General features: G+C 41.2%; 1 protein-coding gene across 1 annotated transcript; it reads right to left on the bottom strand.

Moving 5' to 3' along the window:
- LOC137296413 (amidase-like) lies at positions 1–10,248 on the bottom strand. The gene is made up of 11 exons (XM_067828209.1): positions 10,196–10,248; positions 8,995–9,081; positions 7,926–8,052; positions 6,873–7,042; positions 6,097–6,212; positions 5,170–5,370; positions 4,101–4,175; positions 3,525–3,681; positions 2,524–2,586; positions 1,916–2,203; positions 1–1,437 (listed from the first exon to the last, which is right to left on the bottom strand). Exons 1-11 carry the CDS (start codon positions 10,209–10,211, stop codon positions 1,211–1,213), a joined length of 1,527 nt encoding a protein of 508 aa, XP_067684310.1. The 5' UTR covers positions 10,212–10,248; the 3' UTR covers positions 1–1,210.
- Between the last annotated feature and the right edge of the window lie 4,086 nt (positions 10,249–14,334).

Raw genomic sequence — 14,334 nt, 5'->3', positions numbered from 1 at the left:
CATGTAAATTGTGCACTCGGGTTTAATAATATCAGAATTAATTCAGCAGAACCGTAAATAATACAGATCTTGGTGATAAAATAACTTAAACCAGGCTACCAGAACAGAACAGTATCAGTGTAATCAGCAAGGAACTACTTCAACAATACAGCTAAATGCATGTTCATTGTGCGGGCAAAGAAGCCAGGCAAATGACAAACGAGCCATTTTAACCGAACGACAACATGCATGTATATTGTGTATGCATACACAAAGATCCCACTTAATGAGACCTGAAGGTGATACACAAGCTAATTGCGGTGATAATTACTGGATTGCTTGAGAAGGTGCAGGAAAGGTGACTGAAGCGTCTACCCGATGGACAACAGGTGTAGGTCCTCAACAAAGTCAGCTGAACCTGAAGTAGTCCATATACTGTACAGCTTAGGCAAATGGCGTATGTTTTCCCAATATTACATTATCGGTGTGCAATACGAAATTTGTTCCCGTTTTTCACGGCTGCTATGCTAGCTGAAGTAAAATTAAACGGGTAATCTACAAAACGTACGCGTTTCAAAGTGCAGGTAACATTTGATATAATATCTGATGTGAAGTTATATCGTAGCGTGGGAGAGGCAGTAATGTAGAGTGTGGTGTAACTTTAAGTCGATGAATCATATCTCTGCCAAACAGATTCAGACAGCACGTAAAAAGTGACATTTTAACCACGAACCACGTCGTTAACATATCAATACAAAGCGTGTATGTTAATGCAAAGTCCATTAACGGGTTAAGAGTGTTTTTGTATGTTTCTGTATTTACGAAGAGGAAAGTACGTTGCAGTTTAGTTCTAAGGCATGGTATTTTCACGAACTAAGATTACAAGTTTGTTGTTTTTAACCAATATTGTCATCTTACGGTTTTCACGTTCTGTCCGTTAACAAAAGTGTGATAATTCAGATGCAGTACTACTCTGATAAGGCCAAGTTACTGAAATGTCATGGATCCGATATTGTCAAGTAACGTTTCCCTAACCCCATATGTAAAGGTGCATTAAACTGAAACATACAATCACTTCCTGGCGAAATGCATGACTACAACAGAAAGTCTTGAGTCAATACGATGTGCTCCTAAGCCAGTGTTTGTGCATTGTCCAATTTTTACTGGTGACTTTCAAAATTGACATCAATATCTGTAGCCTGTTGTTGTGAACACGGATATACATCAGCGTCTAATCTTCATTGGGTGCTATTTCCATGTCTTCTTCCTTCTGATCTCGAACCCCCTCGAACGTTTTTGCCAGCCGCAACAACAATTCTTCATCGAAGTGGCGGCCAACCAACATCATGCCAACTGGCAGACCGTCAATACTCCCAGTGTTGATAGTGAGAGCTGGGTGGCCAGTGCAGTTGAAAGGAGACGTGTTGGTCACCATTTCCATGCCGTTGAAGTAGTCGCCTGAAGCAGACACATGGATGTCATCATGGCTTTACGTGCAAGTGTGAGTGAGTGAGTTTACTGTTACGTCGCTTTTAGCAATATTTCAGCAATATCACAAAACGGAGCAATATCACAAAACGGGATGCCAGCAATAGGCTTCACACACTGTACGTAGGTGGAGAATCAAACACGGATCTCATGGCGAGTGACCTTTAATGACTTGGCTACCCCAACCACTTGCTAATCTAGTGCACCTTCCCTTCAAGAGCATCTCATGGTGTCAGTAGTATCAGGCCTGTCAAGCGACTCACAGTTTCTCTGCATATGTTGAAACAGTCTGAGAAAGAGATGTGTTTAATAAAGAAAAGCCCAAGGATCATGATGCCAACAAACATTTTTCAAATATTCAGTTAGATCACTTATCCAAATGCCATTATTTGACCCAAACGTGGAGAGCAACATTGAACAAACAAAGTCATCTTTCTGCTTGTCATACCTGATGTCATATTGTTCTGACTGGTGTACGTAGGTGCAGTGAAGGGCACTGTAGGCATGACAAGCACGTCATACTTCTCCAAGGCTTGGTCATACGCTGCCTTCAGCTTGAGACTGAGATTCTGGGCCTTGCAGTAGAACTTGTTGCTGGTCTCCTGGTTGACATACTTGGCAGTGAGATACACAGTCTTGGACATGGCAGGCAGCTTACTGGATTCCGTTCCCAGTGTCGCAGTCAGTGCATCATGGAGACTGCCAGGATAGTAACCCTTGAAGCCATCTCCTATTCCTAGGTGCACAAATGAACATATTAAAATACAACCCGGTAAATAGATTCTCCATGTGCGAATGGAAACCAAACCAATGCCATTTTAAGTTAGATTGAGCATTAACATAACTGAACTACATAATGTTAAAATGCTTTCATATCCTTCTGATCTTTCATTAGTTATTCAGTAATTTAAACTGTGTGAACATACTTGGGTTTTCTAGAGGAAATAATATGCTTAAATATGCCACGACTCTCACTGTTCGAGTAATTGGAATCAATCCAACGTACATGTACTCAGAGTAGCTACACCTACTTCAGAAAAAAATAATCATACATGCCTTTCCCTTCGGTCAGAGTCTTGACCGATCCTTGCAGGAATATACACCCCCAGATGGCTCGACCTTTGAGCAAAACATGATATGTTTTTTATATGATTTAATGATTTATTCTGTGGGTTTAGGGGAACATATCGATACACGGATGCATGTTTTGTATACATTTATACGTCTGCATGGTAAATGGTGATCTAGACTTTGCAAGGCTTTGTCCATGTCGTGTATACATTCATCGTTGATATATCCAGGGCATATGTTCCGATAGGTCTCCTCTATACTCCTTATGCATCTACGGCCCGATAATTAATTGCCTCCTTTTGCTGGCTCCGCATTCTCACAGTAGCCAATCAGTTAAGCCGCAGTTACAACCGAGCTTGAGAGAGTCAACAAAAACAGCGGTCGTAGCTGCGAGGAATTGTTCAGGTTTGGGGAAAATCATGCAGACAAATTGATAGGTTCAAAACAAGAACTTCTTCTCCTCTTTCAGAGAACCCCTGCACGGTCTGTGTTGCCAAGTTCAATTGGTAAGATAATTTTTAGAAAGTGAAAGTGAGTTGTGATTGGTTCGCTCAACTTCTCAGCGTACACACCTGATTGGATAAAAAGACGGCTCAGGGAGGTGGTAGATTTATCGAGCTGAGCTGTAGATGCATCCAGGGTATAGTGGAAACTTGTCGGAACGTGTACCCTGGAGTTATCGAGGATGGTATGCACTGCTAAAGACGTTGTCGTTATTGAAATCAGCAAAATATGGTTCTTATTGTATCCGTGCCTGGCGTTCGACATTATATGGAATATACAAGGTGAGTGAATTGGAATGATTTTAGGCCGCTTTAAAGTGTATTTCAGCAATGATGCTAGAAATTGGCTTTAAACATTGTATCCATGTGGGGAATCGAACCGGGGTCTTCGGGGTGAAGAGCGGACGCTTAAACTACTAGGCTACCCCGCGTATAATGGGTGACACCAAAACGGTTTGTTTGAAACTATTCCGAAAGACAAACCGTGTACGTGGTCCGGCACTGAAACACTGTCAATCTCGGTGGTTTTTGATTTCAGTTTCCTGGCAGCTTTCTTGACTAGTTTAGCCACCTCCTCATCCGCGCAGTCAAAGGCTTCCTCCAACAGCCCAATACGACAGTCATCAATAGACTCCTCCAACTGCTGCAGAACAGCCCATTGTATCTATTACTGTAACGTTAGGCTGTTTAATTGTTTAGTGGCATCGGCAGATGTTTGCCTACTGCTCAATAACATGTCAAAGTAAGTCATTGAAAGGTTTTCTTAGGCCATTACCACATCAATAATGATACATCGTCAATTCCAGGAATTAACCAGCCTCCAATATCTAACCTTTTGGACGTAACACCCGTAAAAAGTGTACATATTGATGTGTTCACTGTGGTCAGACTCAATTATTTACAGAACTCTGTGTCAGACTCGATTATTTACAGACCTCTGTGTTAAACAACAAACCAAACTATATTTGTTATGAGGTATGATACAGTTTGGAATTCAGGATTCAGTTTATGCGGATTCCCTGGTTCGCGAATAAACAGCCGCCATTATGGCTACAGTACCTTTCCGGTGAAGTTAATGGACTCCAGTGTTGTTGGTTGGCGTGGGTCAAGGCTGTTGTCAGTCCCAGAGAGAACCTGGGGTTGATGTTGAAACTGGTTTATTTGTGACTGTTATAGTTTATCATTGTACACTTGAGTTAAAATAACCTAAATACCCATGTTTTCGTGTCTGTGTACATACATACATACATACATACATACATACATACATACATACATACATACATACATACATACATACATACATACATACATTAAATAGTAACAGTTTCTATTGATTCATGATGCAGATAGCGTTGATTTGCTTCGGAAACAATTTATCAACAAGCAGATGAGGAACGCTCAAGGTGACCGCACTTTCATGTACAATGATAAGAGTACTTACTTGCTACACGGTGGCTTATATTCCCATAGAAGCCGGGGAAAATGGAGATGAGAATGTTAATACTTATATAAGAATGGAATTACCGGGTGGGAAAGGAATAGGACATTCGTAACTACTCGCATCTTCCTTCCTCTTCCGCGCGTAGCAAAACGCATAATGATGCACGCAAATAGCGGAACCGTTGAATTATGTAAAACTCAAGTTCAACATAAACTTTGAGGTAAAGAATCAACACCTTTCGACAATGAAACGTGTTTACAGAAGTGAAGAGTGTATAGTTGTTGATTTATGAAAAGATACAGAATATTCTAGGGGTAGCCGTGTTTTGGAAATTCCGAGTTTTCCTTCCTTGGTAATACCAATAGTACTAGACTATTCATCTCCGTGTCCGTTCAGACAGGGCCCAGTTGCAAACATGGCCAAGAGGAGGGAGCGAGGCGCAATCCGGTTTGCCGGAATGACACGAGTTGTTACGAATGGGAATGGGAAACAAGAAAATTACTGGCATGGTAGAGAATGAAAGCCTGGCTCATGACAGGATGAATACACACTTGCTGATACAAGATGCTCATTTTCAAGTTTTGTGTCACTTAAATTTTTACATTTTCGTTATATCTAATTCAGCTATAGTCCCGAGATAGATTTTAATGCATTTCTGTGCACAGCGACTAAACAAGAACAGACCTGGAGAAGAGTTGCACAATCGCTAACTGTTTTGGCCATGGGTCCCACGTGGTCTAATGTCACCTCGGACGCTATGATCCCTGTGTAAGGAACAAGACCATAGGTAGGTTTAAGTCCGACAAGTCCGGTCCAGCTGGAGGCAATGCGTAGTGACCCTCCGTGATCTAGTCCCACAGCCATGTCCAGTTGACCACCAGAAACCTTGGTCAAAATATCACAACTGTCACATTAACCAGCTTCACCATTTGCAACATATCTACAACTGTTCACATAACAGTGATGGTAGATTGCATGGTTGATAAGTGTACACGTTGCAGTGTTACCGAGTTTAGATTTTTGTGTTCAGATTTAAAAACAAAATCAACAAAAATTTAATATAATCTAAAAGGAGACAAGAATAATCTATAATATCGAAGCTACGTCAATTTAGACTAGTTTAAGTATTGCTGTCTTGAGTAAAACGCATTTTATTTAACAGGGTTTGTTTGTTTAATACCCTTGCGATTTTCTTCCTCAGTAATACTGTACGATGTACAGAAACTTTACCGGTATTCCTCTGTACATTTCATTATGGAAGGGTGGAGGGATTGCCCATTGTTTAAAGCGTTTGCTCGTCGCGTCAACCCACCGGGTTCGATTCCCCACATGGGTGCAATGTGTGAAGCCCATTTCTGGTGTACCTTTCCGTGATATTGCTGGAATATTGCTAAAAACGTTGTAAAACCACGTAGACGCACTCACTCACTCATCCACTGTATTTTGAAACTCAAACGAGCCCGGGTTCGTGTTGATAAAGTGGTTAAAACGTTCGCGGGCTCTCTGCCGCGAAAATACTTGACAACGGTTCAGAGCCGCGCAAACCACCCTCACGTACTCACATGTGGCAGGTTTATTTGGTTCGTATGGGAAATTCCCGTTTCATCTTACCAGTGCAGCACTTCCCGAATCACCGGTTCCAGCCAGACGGGTTTTATCATGTGGGTTTTCAACAAACCCACTGCCACTGGTGGAGCTGTTAGCGGTCTTTCCAATGATGTTACCACCTGTCGAAGGACAAAATGAGACGGAGCCCAGATGATGAACATCAACTGATTAACGTAAACTTCAACACAAATCCTGCAACATGACTGCTGTCTTGAAATATTTGACCAGACAATCCAGTGGTGGACAGGAAGAACACTGAGCTACCCAGTCCTCAGTTGCCTGCAAATTCTTGAAATAGTGTCTGACGGACGCTCGGATATCATCTATCCGGCATTTGTATTATATAACCAAGGTTCCAGATAAAAGTCGCTCCGTGGGCCCGTTAGTTTCTTAGTTATCCCAATTGCATTTGCTGAGAATTACTTGTACTTATATTGTAGCTAACATATATGACCTAAGCATTCTGGTCAGGATCTATAGGTCTTAATGGTTCTAGGTCCTTAGGGTCTGAAGCTTTTCAGGGTTATTTGCAAACATTGTATAACCTCTATAACTAACTCAGGTCTGCGTGGCTCTACTTACTCAGTACATACCTTACCTTTGATCAGGATGTATATCTAAGGAACAGGATGTATGTCTAAGGAACTATGTTTTGTTGCAGCAAGTTCAATTACATCAAGTTCCTGCTGACATATTACCAGTGAGATCACAATCTGAGCTCATCTAGCCACTAAATTAATAAGTAACAATTGTTCTCGTGGCTGTTGTGTGAATGATACCTTCACTGAGGATTCTGGTGACGACCGTGGCATCGTACTCCGGGACGTAGTCTCCCAGCAGAACTGATGGGCTCATTGCGATCTCAGCTAGACCGATGTTCTCGGATATACCAATAGTCTTGTCTTTCAGAGCACCCGACTCAGCGCTCTGTACGTCGCACTTGGCAAACCTCACATTGAAAGTAAAAGACAAAGCATTCAAAGGATTCTTGCAGGCCAAATGAAAATGTTACGTTTTAAAATTCCTGAACATAGTATATCGATGTGTTGCTTTGAAAAATAAAATGGCTGACAAATAACCTTTTCTTACACCGTCAGGGTTTTCACTTCTCCCGCGGTCACATACGGAGATATAGAGAAAAGTTCGAAAAAGGAAATATTCGTAACTTCAAATGAAAATCAAACTCTCAACAAGTCCCCAAACATTCCAGACACGTCCAACGTCACCCATTTGGCATATTGTATAATCTAAGTCGATCACGTTGGCCATATGGGTCTTTATCGTATTCAAGCAGGATCCAGATAAGGGCCGTACCAGCGTATCTAAGGATGAAAATATGCACCATACGGTAGGAAATAATTAGACAACGTAGCAGATACGCTCCACAGCAATGGTGTACGGTCTTAGGATCATTTACGCACGTATTTATTTGAAAAAGTATTCTGTTATTATATATATTGACCTGTTTACACAAGCGTAGAAATGTTGAGGTGCATATATGAAACGAAATACACAATTACTGATACTCCATTTAATTCCATTTAGTTCTCTACATGTACTTTAAGGGTTTAAGTACTCCTATATCGAAAAAATAAGGAGTACGAACTCCCGATGTTGAAATATTATCTGGAACCCCGAGTATTGTCCACTACAAAACAACCTGATTGGTGGCACAGTATGGCGTGTTCGGGAAATAATGTCGCTGATGTTGGTTGGCTATCTGCTATTTGACTGACCTAATGGGCCTAAGACATTGGATTTCCATGGTGAAAGGCGACAGCGTTCCTTCCGCAAAAGACCAGTGTCGAGACTATTATCACATGTTGCCTTACCATGCGTTGTATGGGTTGTCTTCCCCTGAGGGCAGAGGGCCGGCTGTTCGAGGATACTTCACGTCAAGACGCGGCTCGGGTAACGTTTCTATCGCCGCATACGCATTCATGGTGTAGTAGAAACACTCTGTCAATTAAAGCAGGATCTATCACACTCAGAAATCTCCCACATGACTATCATATTTATGTGTTGGGCAGAAAATGCTCCATATGCAAGTTCAAATATTTTCGCAATGTTTCTGCATCTACATTTATTAACAAAATATCTCCTAAGCAAATCATTTCTTTCTACAACATATAATATCAGCTGAAGTTCATTCCAAATCATTTCCCAAACATTAACAGTCAGTCCCGGGCGTAATGGAACGACAAACTTAAGGCCACCAATCCAAGCCCCGCCTTGACTGGGTCACGAGTCACTTTAAAACAATGCTGAAGAGCGTATGTCAGATGATTCGCAGATTGAAACACTCTTTTGACCAGAACCCTACCTAACTCTTGGTATGGAAATGAAATGATAAATATACTCAACACGAACCTAATAGACGACAAATTACAGTAATGCAGCAGATTGCCAGTTCCAGAAACATACTCAGAGTTACTTGTGCAAGGGAAACAAACTCTACAGACATCAGCAAATAATGTGTTGTTGTTGTTGTTGATGATGATGATGATGATGATGTTGTTGTTGTTGTTGTTGCAGGAAATAATAATGCATCTAAAAGCGTTCGCAGTTTGATTGTTTTGGTTGTTACATGTTTAATGTCGCATTCATGGCGGTGGTGTAAATAATCGAGACTGGACGTGGCAATCCAGTGATCAACATCATGAGCATTGATCTATGCCATTGGGGTACGATGACATGTGGCAAGCAAACCTGACCATCCGATCCCGTTAGTCGCCTCTGTCGACAAGCAGGGGTTGCTTGAAGACCAATTATGACCCCTATTTTCACTGGTTTCTAATAGTTTTAGGAATGTATATATTCATAGCTGCAGTATGCAATGCTCATTCATCGACGTATTTCACATTAATGTCTATTTTGCGACTGGAGACAAGGAATATTTACCTTGTACGGTGACGAGTTCCTCTTCCGTACATTCCAAGCTTTCTTGTTCAGACAAGGCTCTCAACTCGGTCAAGGTTGGAGGGTAAACTGTGAGAGAAGTGACGTAAAATCAAATAATTCTATCGAGGAACCACAGGCAAATTGTAGCGAAATGGGTAATGGGCGAATGAAGCAGGTGAGATAACTGTAAGTATTCCATATGGAATAATACCCTCCTGTTCCTTCACTCTGTTGAACCGGAGGCTGGAAGGGGGAATGGAAAATTTTCTTTTGGAACTGAAGCGAGGATAGTTCGCTCGCATATAAGAAGACTGGGCATTTTCTCTATGCTGCGGAGCCCCATTTGAGCTACAGTTTGCCTGTGGATAAACAGGAACATTCCCGTATTTGCTTATCACTTTTGCTTTGATATCTGCTTAACGGAAATGTAAGGATAACTGAACCATTCAAGATTTGTTTGGAAAGTTTGCTGCCAGTGTACGTAACGTACGTAACTTACGTAACTTACGTATAAGTACGTAACGTTTGCCAATCAGCAAATGTCGGTCTGTGGCAAAAGCCATTGACGATCGGTCGAGTTACGGCACGTGGGTATGCTTGTTTTGTTGAACGCCGCTTTCAGCTATATGGCGACGGCAGTAAATAATCGGTTCTGGAGCAGACAATCCAGTGACCAAAACCATGAACACCGATGGCTGAACTAGTGCAGCAGCCTCACCCCCCGATACCGTTAGTCGCTTCTTACGACAGGAGCCCGGATCCTCACATTGTCATTTGGATACAACAGAACGTACAGTGTCGTGGGTATTCAATTACTCCCCGACTATGCCCGTCCAGGTGGTTCCATCAAAGCGGTTCATAACGTCTGCCCCTTGCATTGGCGTGCTCTGCTGCACATCATTGAGGGAGTGAATTCAATTTTACGCCGCTGATAGTACTATTCCAGCAATACCACTGCAGAGGACATCAAATATAGCCTTCACACAGAGTACTCATGCGGGGAATTGAACCCGGGTCTTCGGCGTGACAAGCGAACGCTTTAACCACAACGCTACCCCACGTCAAGCTAACACTACGTGATAAGCCTGCCATACTGTTCAGTAATTTGTAGGAACAACCACCAAACATTCATGACCTGAAAAGTGATGTTTTTAGAAAAAAATTAACCAGCTAGATGTTTAGTGCACTCATATTTATTTACCCGTTGCTTCTGTCATGGTGGCTTCAGATTCTACGAAGGGATTTGATGGAATTTCTGTAAAATAATCATGTATATTTAATCATAGTGTTCACAGTCAATAATTCTTATTAAATAAATAAAATATATAAATTCTAATGACGGACAACACACATTTAGCGACAACAACCGTTTACATAAAACACCATTTATTATGAAAGTAGTAGACGACACAGAATAGTAGAACCAAATTTTTCATGAATCCAAAAACACGACAGACCGGCAGCGTGCTTATCTTACATGGACCTAACCTTTTTATGTGATTCACATTGAAAACTACAGTAAAACCTTTAAAAGACATGTATATAGATAATATTATTCAAAATGAAATATTGTACCAGACTAAATGTTTGGTATTACCTGTATGTTCTTCTCGCTTCCAGTGATAACTGCGATCTAATCCTACAACTTATTGTTTAGTAAAGTCCCTAGATGTTGTTAGAAATTGATAAACAAACCCGCGCCGCATCACCTGCTCACAAATGGCGCCACGGTAACAATTTGTAAATACACAAACACTTTGAAATGTTTTGCTTTCTAGCGCCGATTAAAATAACACATTCGTGTGGAAAGTATTTACTAAACAGATAATTATCTACCTGATAGCATGTGTGTACTACAAGGCGTGGGCTTATCACCAAGGAAGCATTGTTTACCTGTTGGATCAGGGTACCCGGCCATGCAGAGGATACGTCAAACCAAATCAAACCGTTAATAAATTTGCCTCATCTCAGTATTTATAATTAACTACAGTTTTAACAATGAAGTGTATGTCTGGCTTGTGAACTCCAGACTAATGTTTACGTTTAGGCTCTGTGCACCACTTATATTTATATCCTCTGTATAAGCTGATGCGTTTTCACTGTAATGAGCTGTGAGTGCAGATCAATGACGGGTGTCCTGTCGACATTGTTTTAGAGTCTATACTGTGCGAGGATACAAGGAGATATGTAAACAAGTCATTAAACATTCAAATGCAAGTATATAAAACGTAAGGTAAGACATATAGCATTTATGTTTGTGTGCATGGATGAATATATGAATATGCATGTGTTCCTGTGCGTGCGTCATTGTGTTTGATTGTGCGCGTGTCTCCATTACCCACTTTGGGATTACAGAGCATAACCAGTGTAAATTACCCATGGAGTTCACTGGGCGCAACAAGGAAATAACGATGATGCTTATGTGAATGAATCAATAAAAACTAAGCTACAGCACCGGGTGTTTGCGGAAAAAGTACGAATTAGAAGGGTATGTCGCCCTCGTCACCACTCACTATCTACGTAATCAATCAGTATCTGTTACCTGTCACCGCACAGTGGTGGATCCGGCTTGTCAGTGCAACTCGCAAATATAGCTGACTGAAGTTTGTTGCTTAACACCGCATTCAGCACTATTTCAGCCGCATTTTAAATAATCGAGTCTGTACCGGGCAATCCTGTGATCGACAGCATAAACAGCTATCTAGCAACAGAGATACAATGACCTATGTTAACCAACTCAACTCTTACAAGGATGGGTTGCTTCTGACCAACCCTAACGTGGACATCAACGGGTGATGACAATCAGGTCATGGTACAGCAATTCTACAAATTTATATTTATATAATATCAATAAAACCAGCACATCAAAGGCATGTTTGTTTACATTTTGATGTATAAAAGTATAGATACTCCCCTGCTATGTGTGAAAAAAGTAGGGTTTAGAGTAACCCTTCCGCGTATCTTCACTTAATTCTTTGCCTCATGAAATATTTATTGATTAATATTGTGCACGGTGTAGATCCCCACTGATTACAAAATAATATCAAATGGTAACATTTAATGATACCACGCATGTGAAATTAGTTCGGTCGTCCGATAATATTTGAATGGTAATGATACAGTACACTCCCAGAGCTGACAAACAAGGCTTGATTCCCCAACAAAACTGCTGAGCCAATCTGTAATCATGATTCTGAGTAATTTCCCACAGGAACCGTCGAGAGTCTTCCTGAGACAGTCAGCACACCCGAACCATAAATCTACACATCAGCATCAATAATTGATTTCATGAAGTCAAATTCAACAGGGCTGATAGATAGACTTGTCAAACGGAAACTGCCTTAGCCGAAAACAGATATCTGTTGGCGTGATAAAGTCACGAAGAGGAAGCGTTGTAAAATATGACTCAACTTGATTGGGCCCTGAAAAATAGACGTACATAGATTTTATGCCGGTGTTGACAACTTGCCGGATTGGACAGCTGCCGTTTTTTTTATATCTGCCACTGTACTTTGAACAGCGCTAATGAAGGAACCCTCACTAGGTCAGGGCTCCGTATGATTAAATGTCAACTTCAGGTGAACACTTGTCTCATTCACTTGAAGAATAATTTTCACAGAGCTGAATAATGGAGTTGTCGGAATCCCTTTACACTGACGCCAACGCTCTGACCTGATGTCAACCTTCCTCTGTGTCTGAAAGGGTTAAGTTATGTCAGTCGTTTAAACGTTGTCCCTGCCATGCTGTGCCGCATCGTGTAGTATCGTCAGACTTTTCGTGAAAACATGGTGTGTTGTTACTGATCATTCAGTGACCTAATCATATCAGCTTCAAATTTATTTGCTGCCATTTAAACCCATTTGAGAACCAAGTATATCTACGCCGCATACACATCTGAGCTTAAACATTGAGCCGTGCAGATCGGTGTTAGAACTGATTTCCAGCAGCCCTCCTTGCAGTTAGAGGCAACTAACGAGATCGGGTTGTCACCCACGTTTACGTGGTTGACACATGTCATGGTCTCTCAGTTGGATAGAACGATGCTCATGATGTTGATCACTGGATTGTTGGGTCCAAACTCGGCTATTTATAGGCTAATGTTATGTGGTTGGTATAGTGTTGAGTACGTCGCTAAACAACAAATCGAAACAAAAATATCACCAACTGGTGTTGACCTTTGAGATGTCAAATGTGTCTCGAAGTATACTTTTGGTATCTGCGAATTCTCTATTATTCATCGTTTTGTGGCTGTGTTAACCTCTGATAATTTGAAGTATCGAGTACTTTCCTTCAACTTCGACACACATCATTTGCCATCTGATTTCATATCAGATTTCAGACATGTTTCATCCCCAATGGGACAGCGATGTAGCCTCGTGGTTAAAGCGTCTGCACGTCACACCAAAGACCAGGGTTCCATTCCCCACAATGATACATTGTATGGCACTCATTTCTGGTGTCCCTCGACATCGCTGAATATTGCTAAACAGTGGCGACCTTACTCTCGCAGTTCACTGACTATGACTCCTCAGTCATGACACGCAACAGATCTTTAGAAGATGGCGTTGTTGTCTGAAATACAAACATTAATCCGTTGTTATACAAAATGGTCTTCCCATTTAGGATCCCGATTAGAAAGGATCATTAGTACTCATGTATGTGTCATGAGCCCATCCCACATACATTTCAATAATCAAGGGTTGTTTGCTTCAGTTGAATAAACGTGTTTCTCTGACATTATATCAACAAAAGACAACACGAATACTTCAAACCAACACGAAACCATTTCAATTTTGTCAATCACAATCTCACTACCAATGCATTTGTCACCACGAATAACACCCCCACAGTGCATATTGCATCAGAATAGTTAATACCGTGTTTGTTTTCAAACATAGTAATTCCAATATAGATATGAGGTCATGTCGACACATGGATGAATCATTCTTATTTACTTATTCCTGCACGGACCCATGTGATGACATAATATGTTCGCCAACTACGTCATTACATTTCAGATCATCAAGTCTGTGATTAGTGAAGCTTAAGCTGGCACATGGAAAGCGTTGATTCAGTTACGTTGGGAATGCCTTATATTGTGTGATGTTGTAGTTTAACGTTTAACGTCACACTCAGCAATATTTCAGCTATATGATGACTGCCTGCTAATAATTGACTCTGCAAAAGTCAATGCATGAGCATCGATTTACGCAATTAGGAATCGATGGACATTTATCAATCAAGTCAGTGAGTCTGACAGCCCATTTCTGACTGGTCGCCTCTTAGGACAAGCATGGGTTGCTGAAGATCAATTGCAACACGGATCCTTACGGGAAGTAT

Source organism: Haliotis asinina, chromosome 9 (assembly GCF_037392515.1).
Source record: "Haliotis asinina isolate JCU_RB_2024 chromosome 9, JCU_Hal_asi_v2, whole genome shotgun sequence".
NCBI lineage: Eukaryota > Metazoa > Mollusca > Gastropoda > Lepetellida > Haliotidae > Haliotis > Haliotis asinina.
The sequence above is the reverse complement of the archived record's forward strand: the minus strand, read 5'-3'. Positions and strand labels throughout refer to the sequence as shown.